This window comes from Rhopalosiphum padi, chromosome 3 (genome assembly GCF_020882245.1).
Source record: "Rhopalosiphum padi isolate XX-2018 chromosome 3, ASM2088224v1, whole genome shotgun sequence".
Classification (NCBI taxonomy): domain Eukaryota; kingdom Metazoa; phylum Arthropoda; class Insecta; order Hemiptera; family Aphididae; genus Rhopalosiphum; species Rhopalosiphum padi.
The window spans coordinates 65,993,524-66,013,381 of record NC_083599.1 but is presented as its reverse complement, the minus strand read 5'-3'; the positions used below and the strand labels follow the sequence as shown (position 1 = coordinate 66,013,381).

The following is a 19,858-nucleotide window of genomic DNA, read 5'->3' as shown; positions in this document are numbered from 1 at the left end:
ATATTGGTGATCTCAGTTTTAGGCTTTTTAAATTTAAAATGTCAAAGAAAGAAGAAATAGTTGTTACTTTTCTTTTAAAAAAAAAATATTAAATAACATCAATGATTCTTTTATAGAAATTAACTTTGAGGTAAATACAAATAATATTCATAGTACAGTTAATTTGTATTCCTGTAAAGATCATATTATATTATTTTATCATTCCCAATCAATAATTTTAGCCACTACTAGGTATTCAATAAATTAACTATAATAATATTTTTTTTCTTTTTTGTACATTAACTGTCAGTTTATACTTTATATTCATCTTAAAAAATCTGTGATATTAAAATAAATAAATAAACTAGTATATTACATAATATGTAATGTATGTTATATTATAACTATCGGTTTTGGCGTTTTGGGCAATACTTTATTATGACATAATATCAATATTATTATGACATTTGTACTACTTCTCTACATTGTAGAGAAGTAGTACAAATTGATTTGTTGGATATAATAAGTAATTAGCAATTACTAAATAACATTTAAAATATTTTATGTATGTTTCTATTTACAGATAAACTATGTGATTTAATTAGAAACTATAATATTGTAGTTAATCAACTACAAAATGGTTTAACTCCGACAAGGAATACAAGAATTAGATATATTGTCAATAGTGAGCGCATTCAACATGCTACTAGACAACTTAAATTAGGTCTTATAAGCACCAAAGAATTTCTGAACCGGTGTTCTTATACAGTGGCTTCTTATGAAGAACGCCAACGACATTTTGCCATAAATATACAGCAAGCCGATAACCAGTCGCACAATACTAGGGACAATGAACCACTACATCAACAAGATGAAACTGTAAATGTACAACTACAAGATGAATCAGATCATGCCGATCAAGGTAAGAACAAATTATTATTTTTTAATAATTACAAATTAAAATTATTTTTAACAAATTATAATGCTAATTACAGAATATTTAGTATCTAGGGAAAATTCAAATGAGAGCTTGGATTCATTTATTTCTAGCCCAGGGCAGCAATTATTAGAAAATCTAGATGATGCTGTACAAGCTCCTCATTGTAAGAATATATTATTATTATTATTATTATTAGGTATTTAAATAAATAAAAATTGTTCAAATTATTGTTTTCAGCAATTCATAGTAATCTACCCTATACAGATCATGAAGACAATGAAACTCAAGATGAACATCTTGATTCCAATGAGAGCTTGGATTCGTTTATTTTAAGACCGAGAAGGCAACTAGTAGTGATTGATGATTCAGACGATTCACTGTCGACTGCTAATCGTAAGAATATATTAGTATTATTATTTATAAATAAAATAATATTATTGTTCTTAATTATTATTTTGTTGTGTTTTTTCAACTTCAAGAGCTTCCTAATAGAGCTATAGTTGAAAATCCAGAGACAGAAGAACACGACTGTAAGAAAATTAAAATATTTATAATTCTGTATTTTTGATACTCTAATATGTCTTTAAACTCTATACCAGGGGATGAACGTGATTTTTTTGTTCCGGAAGACCTGGCGTTAGTTATGTGGCAGGAAGTATATGGTAGGGATGAACCTCTGGATATTCCATATGTCCAAGTTAATACTTACCTCCCTGAAGTAAGTCTTAACACTGAAATAGTGTGTGTTGTATGTAGGGATAATGCAAGAACACACGCACTTGTACCTTGTGGGCACAAAGTGTATTGTGAAGAATGTGTAAACCAGTTACTTGATAAGCGTTGTCCCCTTTCCAATATAGAATACACCTTAGCTATTCGCATTTGGGATTAGTTTTTTTTTATTTGTTATTTAAAAAAAAAGATTGTAACTAAGATATGGTTTTGTTTGTTGTTTTAACATTTTTATATTATATTGAAAAATGAAAAATAAATTTATGTTTATTCCAGAGTAAGAACTTTAATTCTCAATTGTTTTTAATGAGATACTGAACATAAAAGTCTTCAATTAAATAGGTATATTATAATTAGGGCCCGGATTCCAATGCAAAATGCATCATTTTTTGATTAATCCTAGACAATGCTTTCCAAGTTTATAATTTGATTCATGTAACAGAGACTTCAAAGGTGAAATTTTTATTTTGCATTTTTTTGCTTTTTTTTGCATATTTCAATATTTTTTCATTTTTAGAACATAGTTTAGCTTTTTTCGTTTTTAATGCATATTTGTATAATATACAAGTATAATATATAGACATTTGTCACCAGATGACATTTGTCATTTTAAATATGCTCCTATAACATCAGTGGACGTCGAACGAAGTTTTTCAACATATAAAAATATTCTTTCGGACAACAGAAGATCGTTGGTGTTTGAAAATATTAAACAATATATTATTGTTCAATGCAATGCTGAACATTTTATAGGTAAAATAGCTTAACGTAGAATTTAACATAATCTTAAGTGTATATTTTGGTATGTTTAGAATGAATAATATTTCCCCTAAAACGGCCAAAACATGCGTGTCAACATCATATCAGTCAATATTTCAAATTTTCAGTTTTTTTTTAATAAAATAATTATTATGTCATTTATAAATTACAATTTGTATAAAAAAATATATATGGCATTTTTAAGGTCATTTTTGTGGTAAATTGTATTTTTTAAGTGCATTTTTAAGGTCATTTTTGTGGTAAAATGCATTTTTTAAGGGCATTTTTGGCTATTTTTTAGAGCATATCTGTATGGTTTTAAGTGCATTTAAATCCGGGCCCTAATTATAATGTTGATAATACTAAGTTATCAGAAAAACATAACAAAAATATTTATTAACATGTTGAACGCTATAAGACCCAAAGTGAAATTTAACTGGTTGTTGTATTCGCCACCATGGAGCTATTTTGGCAATTTACTTAAAACATTTTTGAAAAAAAATATAATAATTGAAATGACTTGAAATTTTAAATGGCTTACTTATAAAGTTATAAAGTTAATTATATTTTCAAATCAAATATGAATGAAATACCAAAATTAATTTTGAGGTGATCCACTAAATGATTATTTTATTACTGTTATCCTGAGACCCAATATAAAAATCTTCATGAATAAGATCATATATTGGATCTCAGCAGTTTGTTTTTTTTTTAAATATCTTAAATAATCAATTGCATGAATGTTACTAATCCCACTTATAAACTAATTGAAATTAATACTTATATGTATATATATCATGTAATTTTAAAATTTATATAATATTTATTGATGAAAAGCAATATTATAAAATGAAATTATAAATAAGTACATGATTATATTTTTTGAATACAAATTAAATTAAAAAAAAAAAAAAATCTAAAATAATAATAAAAAATAAAACAAATTCAGTTAGGTATAATGAAATAAATCGAAGCAATTTCTTTCTTTATTACAACATAAAAAAACATCGCATTTAGTACACTTAGCGAATGATTGAAATTTACATTTTGGTAGTTTACATACTCGTCGAATTTTCTCAAATTGTATTCTGTGTTGATGCCCATCCAAACGTATTTGGGTTGATGGAATAATTGCAGTTGGTGTCCTTTTTTTTCTTTTTTCAAGCTCCTCCAGCATTTGTTTTTCCAACGATTCCTTTGTTTTTCTGCCTTTTTTTTTTATTTCCATTTCTGTTTGACAAAGTTCCACAGCTAATTGCTCTCGAAATTGAGCTAGTTTCATTGGTTTTTTTGTAATTTTTTTATACAACATCCACGCGTTTACAATCGACATATCAACCAAATGGTAAAAAAATTTCATGTACCATTTCTTAGACCTCATTATTATTCTATAGCGCCCAATCATAGAATCCATAAGGTCAACCCCACCCATATGTTTATTGTAAACTTCAATGATTTTCGGCCTAGGTACAATAACGGTGGTCTTTTTTTTTTTGTCAAATCTACTCACTACATTTTTTTCGAGTTCACCTACAAAAGTTGAGGATACGTGTACTACCTTGTTGTCTTTCCATGCAACAGCTGAAATAGGGACATCTTCAACCACTGTGAAACACTCTTCAGAATATCCACGATCTTTTTTCATCAATAAACGATCATCTGTCAAACAGACGTTTGGAAAACGATTACGTCTAAATGTGCCAACTGTGTGAATGCCTTTTTTTCTAGATATATCATAACTGGTAATGAGGTATAGTAATTATCGAAAAATAACTTATGGTGCACATTTTCCGGCACCATTCTAGTCATTCTCACAACAATGTTGCCTGTAGCTCCAAAATCTGGTTCATTGTGTATAATTCGTTCGTCTTCCTTATTTTCATTTCCCGTGTAAATTTCAAAGTTATAACCGTAGCCAGAAACACCACATAAAACAAATAATTTGTACCCCCATTTATGAGGCTTCAGAGGGAGATACTGTTTGAGATATGATACAGCTTTAGTTGGACACAATTGCTCATCTAATGATAAGTTTTCTTCGATAGGTACAGAACTAAACTTTTTATTGAGTGTGTCAATAAGTGGCCGAACTTTAAAAACCCTGTCACGATTTGGATTATCTCTAGGTAAATCTAAAGTGTTGTCGTTAAAATGCATATACCGCCTAATATTTTCAAACACATTTACACTCATGCAATTTCTTATTATTTTATTATGAGTATTTTCTGACCAATATGACCTCGTATTTGGTAGATGGACGATTGACATCATTGTAATTATGCCCAAAAAATGTCGTACGTCGTTTATCGTTATTTTATTTAGTTTTTCGGGATTTTGTTGAGTACTATAAAGTGTAGACTGTTCGGCAATATGTGCTAATAACTCGTTATCAAAAAAATAAGAAAAAAATTCTTTAGGTGATTTCATTTCTTTTATTTCGTCAGGCATTGGCTTTTCCCCAAAAAATTTTATAAACTCGGGATTCTGTGAAAAATTTCCTTTTCTCCAAATCGGGTCCACCTTTTTTATTTTTGGTATATTTTTTGTTTTAGGATTATTAGAAGCAATTAGTTTTCTTGTGGATCTACGGTTTCTACTTATAGGTATTTGTGAAACAAATGACGAAGATGGTGAAACAGATTCTGTTGGCAAAGATTGTACATCTAATGGAATTTGAATGACAATAGGGGATTGTGACGTTTTTTCTTCAGAAAAATACACGGGATAATTCAGTATATTATCAGCATCGTCTAAAGTTTCATTTAAAATGCGGTCGTCATTTTCAAATAATTCCTAATTATAAAATAAAAAATCCTAAATTTAATAAAATACTAATACCTCATAAAAATAATAATAAGTAACTTACGGGAAATTCAAAATTTTCGTCATCACTTAGACCAATATCAGCAAACTCATAGTCGCTTTCAATAGGTATACTTAAAATTCGTTGAATTTCTGATTCATTATTCACTAAATTATCACACATTTTGATTTTTTAAATAATAAATAATTCGAAAAAATACTTTCATAAAAATATAAAAATCGACGGAGTCGGGAGTAGTAATAACACTAATAACTATGGTACCTATATTGCATGGAAGTGCACCAATGCATTAGAACAAAATACGTAATTTTACAGTATTCAATATAAAATTATTATCTTGGTATTTGTATAATCATAAATAATAATAGATATGAAGTATGATGATATTTTTTTGGATTTCCCATCGATTTTATTTTCGTCACAACACACATTACAACATTGACAGATAACGGATATTTCATAACGTTACTCGGTGGATTTTATTTTAGGTATATGGAATACGTAATACACTCTAGCGGTGAAATTCAATTTTAAACTTCTTCATCATATTATAGATTTTATTTATCAATATAATTATTATCAATAAAAATCATATTACGCTTACTATAACCATTGAAACAACGCAGTGCACCAGTGCCCTTGCATGCAGTGAAGGGTTAATAACTCAACACATGTAAATATAATCATTCTATATTATATAACATTATACATTTACAAATATGTTTTAAAATGTTTTAATATTTTACAATATTATATCCAGATTCCTAGGCTTTTTGGCAAGCTCATCAATGACCTCTTCATTTGAAAATATAATATCATTATGAATTGCCAACATTGCCAGACCATTAAGTCTTTTCTACAAAAAAAAAAATAAAACATTTTTCTCATTAGATATTATGAAAATGTATTAAGCACAGGTGCACAGCTATTATAATTACTAACCTCGGACATAGTGTTTCGAAGATACGTTTTTATCCTTTTAAGACTGGAAAACATTCTTTCAGGCGTACTTGTCGAAACAGGAAGTGTGCATAGTATTTTTAAAATAAAATGCACATTTGGATAAATATTGGCATTACACACATGTAATGCTTCAATTGCAGTTTTCGGAATATTGTTTATTCGCTCAAGTTTTATCTTCCACAATTTCAATTCTGCAATTGAGTTGTTCACATCCAAAGAAGGTGAATAAAATTCAAGTAATTTTCTAAATGATACCTCCTCATTAGAAGTTAAAGTATAAGAAAATAGACTTTGAAATCCTATAAAATATGACATAAATACATTATACATAAACCGTTAAAGGTTGATTTTAATAATATAGATTGATTATATGAATATTTTATTTCAGTGATTTGTTTTTAATTTAATATAGGTACCTTTAAAAATTTCAGAATGTATTGAAAATCTTTCTCCTAGTTGTTGTAAAAAAAAGTCCAGGTAGGGTATAAATACTGACACTTTGTGGTATTCTTCAACACTTAAATTGGGATCTGGAGTTGCTCGATTTACTTGTCGTTTAGATATTCTTTTAGTACTCAAGTCTATATCTTTAATTACTGACATCTCCTATTACAAATGTAAATTCATATAATAATATACTTTATATTAGTATACTTACTTTTGCATGCAAAAACAATTTGTGGAATTCAGTATCACAATTTAATCTGATATTTTTTAATACATTTATAATATCTTCAGCAAGGCTTACTGCTTCTTTCAAATCAATTTGTTCTTTTTGTAGCAACTTACACAATGGTAAACCAAAAGAAAAAACCAACTGAAAAAATATTTTATTATTAAATAAAATAAATTATATTTATTAATTACTATTTACTTGTATAACTTGTAAGGATATAAGAAATTCTGAATCAATAGCTTTTAATAGTATATTAGCTTCCGTTGATGTGGAATCATTCCAATTAGAAATATTTTCTAACGATTCAACTACAAATACAAATAGTTCAATGAAATCTGTTACCGCATCATAACGCTGCACCCATCGTGTAGCACATAATCTTTTTAAAGTTTTAACCTTAGGATCTTCATTACTATTTTCAATGTTGGTTAAAAGAACATTTTGGCGTTTTGGTGTATTAAAGAAAACATAGTACTTTTCGATAATACCTAAGCAGTTTCTGATTGGTTGAATTCCACTTGCAGTTGATCATAGGCGCGCGCACGGGGTATGCAGGGTATGCTCTTGCATACCCTGCAACCAGACGCTTAAGGCACATGAACGTCATGAACAATGTCTCAGTTCATAATTTAAACTGGATTTTTATAAAATAGTAATGCGATATCGATATGGAATAGGGACTTGTTTTTAAATTAATTTAGGACGGTTCTCAATAATTTAAGGAAATATGGGTTTTATTTTTAGTGTAGGTATTTACTATTTATATGTCCCAAGAAATGACAGCGATTACATGTATTCTTTAATTTGACGATATCTAAATACTGATAATAATTAATATAATATAGTAGTTAAAGTAGTTGATACTAAAATAATAATATTATTATTAAATTATTTGATAATCTATTCTGTGCCAATATAATCACTTGTATGGCTATCTATAATTTAGATATCTGTAACCACTGACCACTACTGACTATTGAACACTGATAATAATATCTTTACCGCGCATTTATAATCAAATTGCGTATCCTACCGGGGCACCGACTTTTAACTTATCGTAGTATCGTGCGTTTGTGTACTAAGTTGTTTAATTTGTTCTACGTTCTACGTATTATTGTTACAACTCAATCGAATATTTTTATTTATTTACGATTTTTTTTCTATCTACTGTGGTTTGTGCTAAAATTTAAATGTCGAGTTCAAAAATTAAGCAATTAAGTGGTAGCGCGAAACGCAAAAAAGCTGCTATCATAAATGACGAGAAAAATAAAATGTGAGGTGCAATGGACAAATTTATATTAAAGTGCGATACAAATAATGGTAAGTACAGTGATTAACTTACTTATATATTTAACTTTTATTTTAGAAATCTATACTTATATATATATTAATATATTTAGAAATCTATACTTAAATAACAGATTATCAAGTACATGATTACTATAAAATCTTATTGGTGGTTTTAAAGGTATTTTAAAATATTAAAACAAATTGACTTAATTAGTGATTCATATTTTTGTATTACAGATGGTGAAGGTTTGGATCACACTACGCTTGTAGAAGCAGATTTTAATGATCTAAGTCAAAGTAAAAAAAAAAAATATGGCATAAAACTTAATAATTATATTATTAAGACAATTTATATTGTACACAGGTGAAGGTGATGCATCATTGAGTGTTGAAAAATCAACATCCAAAATAATTTATGATGAATCTAAAGCAACTATTAATGATATAAGTCAAAGTAAAAAAAAATATATTGCAAAAAACTTAAATAATTATAATATTATTAAGACAATTTATATTTTACATAGGTGAAGGTAATGCATCAGTTGATGCCATACGAAATAATAATAATAATAATGCATCAGTTGATGATTTTGAAGGTATGTATATTGTACATAGGTAATATTATAATGACAAGAATATTAAAACATAGTCTATTTAATTGAGTATTTTTTTTCTAATACATATTTGTTATTTTTATAATGCAGATAGAAGGTTGTAGATATTTAGTAGGTATTTTAATTTTAATTAATAGGCTATTAATGTGTTGACTACCATATGTTTTCCAAATTTTTGTTTATAATAATAATAATATTAAAAACCACTACAGTCTACATGAGTGAATATGAAATCCAAACGCGCATTATAGTTGTATCCGCGTCTACATCACCTATAACAGTACCATAATATAATCCGTCATAGATAGAACAATTTGTTTTTTGTCAACTGTTGATTCTGTTAGTGTTTTTAGAATTATAATGGAATTTGAAAATTATTATTACGTAAAGAGTGGTCGAGGAAGACTGAACGATGTAACGTAAGTACTAAGTACCTTTATACTCTTTTATAATTAATTTATACTTATTATATAATTTCAACTGTGGTGATGGATTTAGAAGGTACCAAAACTGGGTACCGAGTTTAGATAGTTTTCATATTTAATTTATCAAAAACATAACGTTATTAAGAAAATGTAATATATATTTTTTTAAACTTTATAGGTACTACAAGTGTAAATTCGCAAAAAAATTTTTTTGTAACGCATCAGTGAAGCGACTTTCTAATGGTCAAATAATTAAAAACCAAATTCATAACCACGATGTGGATTTTAATGTAGTTAGGATGGCACAGTTTAAAAAGCGATTGGAAATGAGATCTGCTACGGATTTGATTCCACTGTCTCAAATTTATAATGAGGAATCACGCAAGTAAGAACTAATTTGTTTGTTACAAAATCTTTAGATTATCTGAAAAACCATATGTAGGTTTATACCTATGTCCATATTGCAGAGACGGATTTACACAATTGTCACCCCTAGGCAAATTTTATTTTGCCGCCCCATTAAACTTATTAACGAGAAAACATATTTTTAAGTACTTATTTAACATAACTACTAAAAAAATAAATCATACATACTAATACTAAACAATAACTATTGGTTATGTTAATTAACTGTTCTAATCAAGTTAAAAATATAGTTAGGTTGTGGTAACACGTCACCACGGCAACTTAATTTAGTTATTAAATAAATTTTTTTTTTGTGTCCATCATCACGTTTTGGAGTAGCCAAGTGCTTCAATTTTCCACGAATCGCATCTAGTTGGTACTTTGGGGGGGGGGGAATATTTTCAAGTGTTAGGAAAAACTTGCAAAAAACGTAACGGAAAAACGGGAATTAGTACGATAAACCAATTTTCTACAAAATCAAATTCGTAGCTTAAAAATAAATCTCTAAATACCTCTAAATAGGTACTTGAAATTTTCATCAAATTTTTATAATAGCGTTATTAGTTTACAATAAATTTTTTAAAATATTTCGAATTTTTTAAGCTATTTATAGACAATTTAAATTTTCGACTTCTCTAAGCTTTTTTTTTGAAATGCTCAAAAAAAAAAAAATTGGGATTCCAAAAAATCTTTAAATTTTAATATAAGGTTTATTTTTAAGTTGTACTTATTGTAGTAAAAAAAAAAATCAAAAATGGTTAGTCACAATTTTTGTTTATAAGTATTTAAAGCTCCAATGTTTACGAAATATGTAATTTATTTTCAAAATATTTCGAATATTTTCAAGGAATTTATAAGCATCTGAAATATAAGATTTTTAAAGGTTTTAAAAAAAAAAATTAAAAATTAAATTTTTTTTGCTAATTCAAAATATTTGAAAATTTAATACTTGGCCTTACAGATGAAAGAGATATTTATGTAATTTGATCCATTTTTAATCTAAATACATTTTAAAATTTTTTTTAACATGCCAATTACAAAATATAAAATATATTTTGATTTTAATAAAATATAATTTTAGTTTTCCAGAATCAGCTTCAAATTATACTAAACATTCGGCAGAGAGTTCAATGAGAAGGGCAAGAACATCATCACTTCCATTAATTCCAGATACTTTAAGTGAACTAGCCAATCAATTTATAGCTGGAGAATTAAATCGATACACTGTTAATGAAGAGCTAATTTATAAAGGTAAACTCATATTATAAATATTTGATACATATCTAAAGGAGATAAATAATTTTTATTTTTTAGGTTGTGTACAGGATACGAACGGAAAGCATTTAATTGTTTTTGCATCACGGTCACTCATAAATAATGCCCTTACTATGTGTAAGCGAGAGTTACATGCTGATGCAACTTTTAGAATAGTTCCTTCGAAGCCATTATCCTACCAACTTTTGATATTACACGTTATAATTGAAGATCATGTAAGTTATTACCTATCTACTTAATTGTATAAGTATAAACTATCAATATGTAATTAAATATTTACTTACATTGCATTATTAAATTATTTGTTTTGTATAGAGTATACCAATAGTTTATGCTTTAATGGAATCAAAAAAAAAAATGTAGTTACCAAGCAGTATTAAATTTCATCAAAGCCCAACTTCTACTAAACTTTAACCCCCGTAAAATACTCACTGATTTTGAAACTAGCTTGAGTAAAACATTGCAAGACAATTTTCCTTCTGCAAGACGCATTGGATGCTGGTTTCATCATAACCAAGTAAATAAAAATATTTTACATCACATGTTTTATAATTTAATAAATTATTAAGAAACACCCACATGTGTTGTCTCCTTCTTACAAATGCATAACGTACAAATTGTGCATCCTGAATAATCCATTTTACTCTTATTTTTCATATTGGAACAAATTAACCTATTATCAAATTCATAGCAAATTATATTATATTATATTATTATATTATAGTATTGTAACATGTACAAACAATTTGCAATTTTAAAATAGTCATAACTTGCTTTAAAATAAAAATATAAAATAAAACCTATGAGATTTACTAAACAATATAATTTTTACTTTTAAATTTGATAATAGGTTAATTTAATCTTACATTGATCATAACAATGTTAAATAAATTATTCAAAACGTACAAATTGATATGTTACACGTTTGTAAGACAGAGACAACGCATGTAGATGTAACGTCCTCTTAATAGTTCTTTAGTATCTACACAATACTGTATATTCTAATATTTTTATAATTCTTCTTATTAGGCAGTCTGGAAGAAGATGAAAAGTCTTGGGTACTTAAATTTAGTAAACGAAAATGAACATGCTTAATACATTAAGACGAATTATGGTGCTACCCTTAAAACCTAGCGATAAAATAAATCGAGACTTAAGAATTGTAAGGAGATACGCACGAAGAAATGAAGTGGATATAAATCTACTTTTTGAGTATTATGAAAGGTAAATTTTATTTAATAAAAAAAATTAATTGTTTAAATTATAATGGTGATATATACAATTTATTAGGTTTTGGATTGCCAAGATAGGATGTGATGTATTAAGTGTCCATAATCAACCAAGAAGAACAAATAATCACCTGGAATCATTTCATAACAAACTACGATATTCCTTTGCAATGGCGCACCCTAATTTGTGGATATTTCTTAGTCAGTACCTATTTTGATTTTATACCTATTTATATATTTTTTTAATTGTTATTAACATTGCCTTATTTCATTTATTATGTTATTGTTATAGATAAGTTGTGTAATTTAATGCAAAGCACTCAAATAACAATAAACCAACTGTCAAATGGACTAAATCCAACAAGGAATACCAGAGGAAAGTTTATTGCAAATAGCAAAAGAATAAAATATGCTACTCAGCAACTACAACTAGGGCTAATCAATATTGATGAATTTTTGAAACGTTGTTCCTATTCTGTGGCATCATATGAAGAAACGTTAAGAAATTTTTCCCTTCAAATACCATATGAATATGACAATGACAACGAAGAACAAATTCGAGAACAAGAAGGTAATCCACCATATGCAGAAGACATTAGACAATACACTATGTAACAGCTAAGAAGACCTAACAAATCAAATAATTTTAGTTCTAATCAATATTCTTTTTTTTTCTCTATATTTTTTTGACTCGTGCTCATGCTACATGTATAATATAACATTTATTTTTTAATACTAATATTAAATAATTTAAAATTTAAAAATAGCCAGGTTGCTAATTTTGCTTTTAAAAAATTTGATTGTACAAATATTCATCTAAATTGTGGTTTCTTATTATTTGATTTTTTTAAATGTCAAATTTTTTATAAGACATTTATTCGAAAATTAATAACAGTAGTATTTAAAAAATATTTAAAATTTAACAAGTACCTAAATAAAAATTCTCATAAAATATTTTTTAAAAGTCTATACTTTTTTAATTTAAAAGTTTTTGATGACTGAATAAATTTTATTTAACAAACATAATGAGATTTCAAAATTGTTTTAAAAATAAACTAAACGACTTTAATAAATGTTTTTACAAACAAATTATTTTATACCTCATTTACAAATTGGCTATTTTGTGATTTAAAATAGTTTATTTATGGTATTTAAAATAAAAATAAAAATATTACACCATACATGTATCGCAAGTCTCTATAAATTATATAGGTAACAAAAAAAAATTAAAAAATATTGTTTGGAACAAAAGTTGTTTAATTTGTCAGGTATTCTTGTTACACCCTATGTGTAATGTTTATACAAATTAAAAATCACCAACAAATTATAGATAATAATCAAGAAATAGAAAACGATAATGTACAAGATGAAGAAAATATTGTGGCAGGAAATGTACTGAGGGGTGAAGATTTATTTGCAGATGATGGTCCACTGTTTGAAAATATAGGTAATTATATAATATAATATTTTATATTAAGATACCTATTGAAGTAGTATTATAATAAATTAAATTTACAAAATTCCTTCCTGTTACACCTTAATTAATGTGTATACAAATTAAAAATCACCAACAAATTATAGATAATAATCAAGAAATAGAAAACGATAATGTACAAGACGAGGAAAATATTGTGACAGGAAATGTACTGAGGGGTGAAGATTTATTTGCAGATGATGTTGAAAATATAGGTAATTATATAATACAATATTTTATACTAAGTTATTAAAGTATTATAATAATTTAAATTAAAAATATCCATAATTGTTTCTTTTTATAATTTTATTACATTGTAACCTTGTAAATGAATTAATTCTAGATGAACAAAATGAAAATATTAATGAACAGGACAATAATTGTAAGTTAATAATTTATTAATATTAATCCAACAAAAACCTAACAGTAAAAAAAGTGCTAAGTTCAGACCCCCTTTAAAAATAGTCTGTCATTATAAGTATTGATACCTGCATTGCTGCCAATTATGATCTTTCTTTAAATCTTTTACTTTAATACACAAATACAGTCATGTCCAACAAATCTCTTTTAACTTTCTTTAGTGATTAACTTGCCGGTTACTTTTGATTTTATCTCATTGGCGTTGAGTTAGGTTAGGTTCAGTATACAATTGAAATACCTAGATTTCAATCGCCCACAGGTTATTTTTCTTTGAAACTAATGATATTCATAATATAACTATATGATATAACTTGGCAGGCGCACTACCACGTGCTCGAATAAATAATGAATAAATAAATATTATTCTTATGTATGACATTTATTTACATTACAGGGAATGAAGAAGATTTTATTATTGAAGAGGAATTAGATCCTGATATTGTCCGCATGATGGAAAATGAGAATAGAAGACAAATGTTGGAAATCGAAAATTTACCATATGTTCAGGTTCCATTAGTTCTTCCTCCAATTAATCCTAACTCAAATCAAATGTGCGTAGTTTGCACTATTAATGAAAAAACACATGCTTTTATACCATATGGACACAGGGCTGTGTGTGGGGATTGCCTTGAATTGTTAGAACCACAACGCTGTCCACTGTGTAACCAGGCATTTACAGCGTCTTTAAGAATTTGGTCATAATATAGCGGTGCTACCTATTTCCGATAAAAAATATAATATTATTTGAATTATTGTTCATTGTTGGACAAAAATAATATTAATTTGTTTTAATTATGTATAGGATGTATTTTGCTTGGATGATGTTTCATTTTTATTTAATTATGTTATAGCATATATTATATATATTTTATGTTAAAATATTAAAAGTTTTTATTATTTATACAGTTTAATATAATATGTAAGAATACATTTTAATCAAGGTTATTTACTATACTATTATAATATATCTATATTTGTTTTTAAGTAAAAAATAAATAAGTTGTTTCCAAATGGTTTGGTAGTTCTTTATTTATTTTATAGAAGCTAGGAACATTTAATTTTATAACTTTATAGGTAACCTAAAATTATCAAATCAATGATTACATTTTATTTATATAAAAAAAAGTATTTGAAATTTGTTAATCTAAATTTGCACATTAATTAATTGAAATTAATGCGGCAAGATTAAATTCTAACTATTTACACATAATTAATAATTTAATTTTTATGTTCCCTACTTATATGATAGAAAACAAGTCAAAAACAACAAGGTACTTTACTACTTTATCACTAATGAGATAATGAAACAAAAATTAAAATACCAAGCCCTCCCCTTGACAAATTCCTGTGGACATCCTTGCAATGGTGGTGTTACTGTTGTTAAACGGTTTCTAACTTTACCCACTCGCAATCATCAGGATATCTGTAAGACTATTTATATGCTATTTACCACTTATGTTCTTGGCATATTATAAGGTATTAAGGTCAAAGTATATCTTAGTATAAGTGTAAAGTATTTAAGCCTATGACTCTTGTTAGGTTGTAAAAAAGGTTAAATTTAATAAAGGTTATTTTGATTCTGACGGAAACAATTTTTGTGTTCAAGATTTTGACGTTCAAGGATTTGACGGAAACAATTTTTGTGTTCAATATTTTGGCGTTCAAGGATTTGACAGAAACAATTTTTTTGTTCAATATTTTGACGTTCAAGGTTTTGAATGTTCAAGATATTGACATAATTTAACATTCAAGATTTTATCGTTCAATATTTTGACGTTCAACCATTTGAAATTCAACCGTTTGAAGGGCGTCCCGACGTACGACCTATTTGTCTACCTCTAGAACTGCACAGTATTTTCTGTTTTTTGCATTCATTTTTATTTTTTAAACTATGGAAGACATTGAATCTCCGAAGAAACCGAATCCTAGAGGGAAGGTAAATATTCATTCTTCAATTATTATTTAATAATATTATTAAGATGATGACGTATTGTCCGGAAAACAATTGCTTTTTTAAATACCATAGTATCCTCGATAAAAATAAAAAACTATTTTTTTTAAGTGTGTGTACACTGAAATTTTTGAAGCAATCAAATTAAAATTGTTGATTATTGAAATGATATTCCAGTGTAATGCTGTGTTTTTAATGTACATACAGACGTTCGTGTTGTTCGGACTTTTTCAAAAAAAAAAAAATTAGGATACAATGATATTTCAAAAAACCAATTGTTTTCTGATTTTTTTGGTATAACTTCCGTAATAAAAATGAGCAACATTTGTTTCAAACACAATTTTTTTTGCATATTTCTACATATTTAATGGTAATTGCATATTATTGCATATTTTCTATTAAGAGGACGCCATACCCGCATACCCGAGTAACAATTTCAGTGCTGTCAATGTGATAATAAAATGTAAATGATGGTGCAAGATACGGTGGTATTTTGGTTCAGTGCACTGTGTTTTTGGTCAAAATGAATACCGAATTTTTACATGGGTTTCATCGTGCCCTTTAGGTACTAGAGACCGTTCATACACCGTGCGACAGTGTTGACTAGATAACAAAATATACTGTGCCTCGTACTTTAATTAATATAAAAATTATAATATAATATATTAATTAAAATATATGTTACCGGCAAAGTATTGAATATTGGCATTCTATAAATTTCCTAGGCATTCTATAGAATTCCTTGAACTATTTGGCAATGTATTAAATGTTTATGTTTTTTTATATTATGACTAGGCAATCCATACATTTCCTAGGATTTCTATAGAACGCCAATATTATGTCCTTCCTTAGTCCCTAATCGATAATACCCATCAACTGTTACCTGCAAAATATTTTAATGATCATAAATTCATAAAATATGAATGTTTTAATTATTATACTGCTATATGTATTATTTTATGTTTACCTCTATAACAACAGCTAAAATATTTCGAGCATCTCCGCGACCTTTGTCCACATCGGGTACTGGAACCAAATACTATAAATGACAATACGGGACAACTAGTGTTAAAAATCGCGACAAAAGTATGCCCCCTGATAAAGCAACTAACGCGCTCTAGGATTGTAATTTGTAATATTCTGCTATATAGGTAACAGAAAAATTTGATCAGCTCTAAAACATTAAATACATATTACATAATATTTTTATATTTAACAGTTATTATATAATATAATATACAATAAATTTATTTACAAAAAATATTCATATTTCATACAACTATACAAGTTAATTAGGTACTTACCTCGGTACTTACATTATTATTCATATTATTATAAATGCATTATTTTTTTTAATTTTTTACTTTTCACTTGTTTAAAAGTTGGTGTATTATTACATTTTTTTATAAAAGAATTGATAGTTACATTCAAAATTTTATCAATAAATAAAAGTTTACAATTTTGACAAATGTTTGGACATATTTTTATGTAACAATCAATTTTAGCCAACATTCTACTCTTTATACCATGTTTGTTGTCTATCAATGATTTTTCTATATTATTATTGAAAAGACAAACTATTTTTTCAACAAATTTTGAAGTGCCTGGAAGTGGTAAAAGTAAGTTACATTCTTCGTATTCTTTCATAGTTATAAAATTGTTTTTCATTGTCATTAATTGGTCTTTATCCTTTGTAGCCAGTTCATTTACACATTCTGTGTGGCTTAATTTTGAACAAGCCCAACCAGCTATGTAAGCTATAGCATTTTCTTCATGAATATCCAACTGTATAACTTTTATGTTCATGTCACTTAAATTATCATCAAACCTGGAATCTATATCATCAGGTGAAGAAATATTCACTTCTTTTTGTTGAAATTCAAATTTAAACTTTTTTTTATTTTTAAGTAAATCAGCACAGCTAATTAAAAATGCACATGCATCAACCTCACAATTTCCATTAACGGGAGGCATAAGAAGTTGTTGAGCAATGCACATTCGTATTGCAGAATGAAACTTGGAGGAGTCTGGTGTGATGTTATTACCTCCTTTTGCACGAATCACCGAAAACAAACTTTCAAGGCAATCTTGAGTTAAGCGTCTTACTAAAAGGTACTCAAAATTAAAATTTTCATGTAAATCTTGATATAAATGTTTTAAACATATTATATTTGCAATCCATCCTGTGATGCACGGAGGTTGTTTATTCATTGCATTTTTTATTTCCAATTCATTAAAAAATTGTAGTGCTTCATTTAATATTTTCCAATGGATTGTATTTTCAGATAGAGGTCTGCGAAATACTTTGCATTCATCAAATGAGACGCTGTTAAACACATCAAATAAATTATCTAATAGCTTGATAAATTTTGCAGTATAGGCTGCTTTGGAACAAAGTTGATTATTTGATACAAGTGTTAAGATTGCAGAGCTTACAGTGTGACTAAAAGTCTGTGCTGCCAAACATACACGCATTGGAGAAAATGGAGGCAACTTGATATGTATTTCTTTAAGCTTTGGGGCTAGTCTTGGCACTTTATCTTTATCAAGATTATAAAAAGCTACAATATCTGTCCATGAGTATATTTCGTTTTGATGCTTGAAGTCATACTTTTTAAAATTATTTCTAACCGATTTTAAAAGGTGAGGTGTATCGTACATAAAGAATATTTTATTATCTTCATAAATTATCCATGGTTCATTTTTTGTCACGCCGAGTAGTTTTCTTAATTGTTGATTATTTGTACCTTGGTCGCAAATAATGACTTTTGGAATAAGATTTATTGAATATATTTTGTGAATTGTACTTGATATAATAGTTTTAAGTTTAACTCCTGATATAGGTCCATTTGAAAGAAAGTAACCAATTACTTGTTTCCATGAATGTTTTATACCTTTTAACATTATAACTAAGGCTTGATTACATTGTAAAATACTTTTTGAATCAATAAAATTTGCCAAATTGCCAAAATCTTCATAACCCGAAAACATATCGTTTTGGGAATTGTAGGATATAAATTGTTTTATTGACATTTCATCAAAAACTATTATAAACACAGCTCTATCTGATAGTGGTGAAGATGATAATTTAAATTTAAGCACTTCTAAAATGTTTTCATTTATGCCACAAGCTAGATTTAAATTTTGGAGCCATCGCCTAAGTGATCTTACTGTAGGTAAACATAAAAACTTTCTCATGAATGTATAGCCTTTAGGAGAGTTATAATATAAACTCAAAGCAAACTTTTTTTCATCCTCTTTAAATCGCCATGATTTTTTTTTTAAACTCATTAGTCTCATCTGTGTTTTTAACAAAAAATTATTATTTGTCTTTTCTACCATAATTTTAGTTTTGTTACAATTTTTTGTTTTTAAATTTTGTATTTGTTTATTTTTAGTGTGAATCATTTTTTGGTAAACTCGTATCTTAGTTTTTAATTTGGTTATTTTTTTTTGAAGTTCTGAATTATTTTGAGTATCTGATAATAAGTTACCTGTAAACAAACATTGAAGTTTATTTGATTCAACTATCTTATAAAATATATTGATCCATTGTTTATTTTTTTAAATAAAATCAAAATTGTTATGTGATTATTTATTTGGCCACTGTAGATATTTTTTTTTTTTTGTTATTCAATATAAATGAATCATTAATTTAAATAATTTATTTAAAAATATTTTTTGAATTGATACTAAATTCTCAAACGGTACATTTCTAAAGTAAAAAAAGAGGAAACTTACATTCAAGTAAATCTTCTGGTTTTATAGAATTTTTGTCAAAATTTAAAGAGCGTGGCATAAATTTTCTTTTATTACATTTTTTATTTACTGAAATTTTAAAAAGCTCTCTACCTGTAAAGTAAAATATTGTACAAGCTATTATAATAGTTAAAATTATTAGT

At 26.9% G+C, this 19,858-nt stretch overlaps 2 protein-coding genes and 1 pseudogene across 2 annotated transcripts; 1 reads left to right on the top strand and 2 right to left on the bottom strand.

Moving 5' to 3' along the window:
• Positions 1–3,355: 3,355 nt before the first annotated feature.
• Positions 3,356–5,396, bottom strand: LOC132925403 (piggyBac transposable element-derived protein 3-like). Its single transcript, XM_060989801.1, has 4 exons — positions 5,277–5,396; positions 4,185–5,203; positions 3,474–4,134; positions 3,356–3,394 (listed from the first exon to the last, which is right to left on the bottom strand). Exons 1-4 carry the CDS (start codon positions 5,394–5,396, stop codon positions 3,356–3,358), a joined length of 1,839 nt encoding a protein of 612 aa, XP_060845784.1.
• A 580-nt stretch (positions 5,397–5,976) lies between these two features.
• On the bottom strand, positions 5,977–7,480 carry LOC132925402 (52 kDa repressor of the inhibitor of the protein kinase-like). The gene is made up of 6 exons (XM_060989800.1): positions 7,362–7,480; positions 7,072–7,285; positions 6,856–7,014; positions 6,614–6,803; positions 6,177–6,496; positions 5,977–6,090 (listed from the first exon to the last, which is right to left on the bottom strand). The coding sequence occupies exons 1-6, from the start codon at positions 7,478–7,480 to the stop codon at positions 5,977–5,979; spliced, it is 1,116 nt and encodes a 371-aa protein (XP_060845783.1).
• A 1,785-nt stretch (positions 7,481–9,265) lies between these two features.
• LOC132925401 (uncharacterized) lies at positions 9,266–14,707 on the top strand (annotated as a pseudogene).
• The last annotated feature ends 5,151 nt before the right edge of the window (positions 14,708–19,858 follow it).

Coding starts and splice junctions, on each gene's coding strand:
- LOC132925403 (XM_060989801.1), bottom strand. CDS start 5,396: ATGTGTGATAATTTAGTGAATAATGAATCAGAAATTCAACGAATTTTA. Junction 4,135..4,184: donor CCGGAAAATGTGCACCATAA/GTTATTTTTCGA, acceptor TGATATATCTAG/AAAAAAAGGCATTCACACAG. Junction 3,395..3,473: donor AATTTGAGAAAATTCGACGA/GTATGTAAACTA, acceptor GTTGTAATAAAG/AAAGAAATTGCTTCGATTTA.
- LOC132925402 (XM_060989800.1), bottom strand. CDS start 7,480: ATGACGTTCATGTGCCTTAAGCGTCTGGTTGCAGGGTATGCAAGAGCA. Junction 7,015..7,071: donor TATCCTTACAAGTTATACAA/GTAAATAGTAAT, acceptor ATATTTTTTCAG/TTGGTTTTTTCTTTTGGTTT. Junction 6,804..6,855: donor AATTGTTTTTGCATGCAAAA/GTAAGTATACTA, acceptor CATTTGTAATAG/GAGATGTCAGTAATTAAAGA.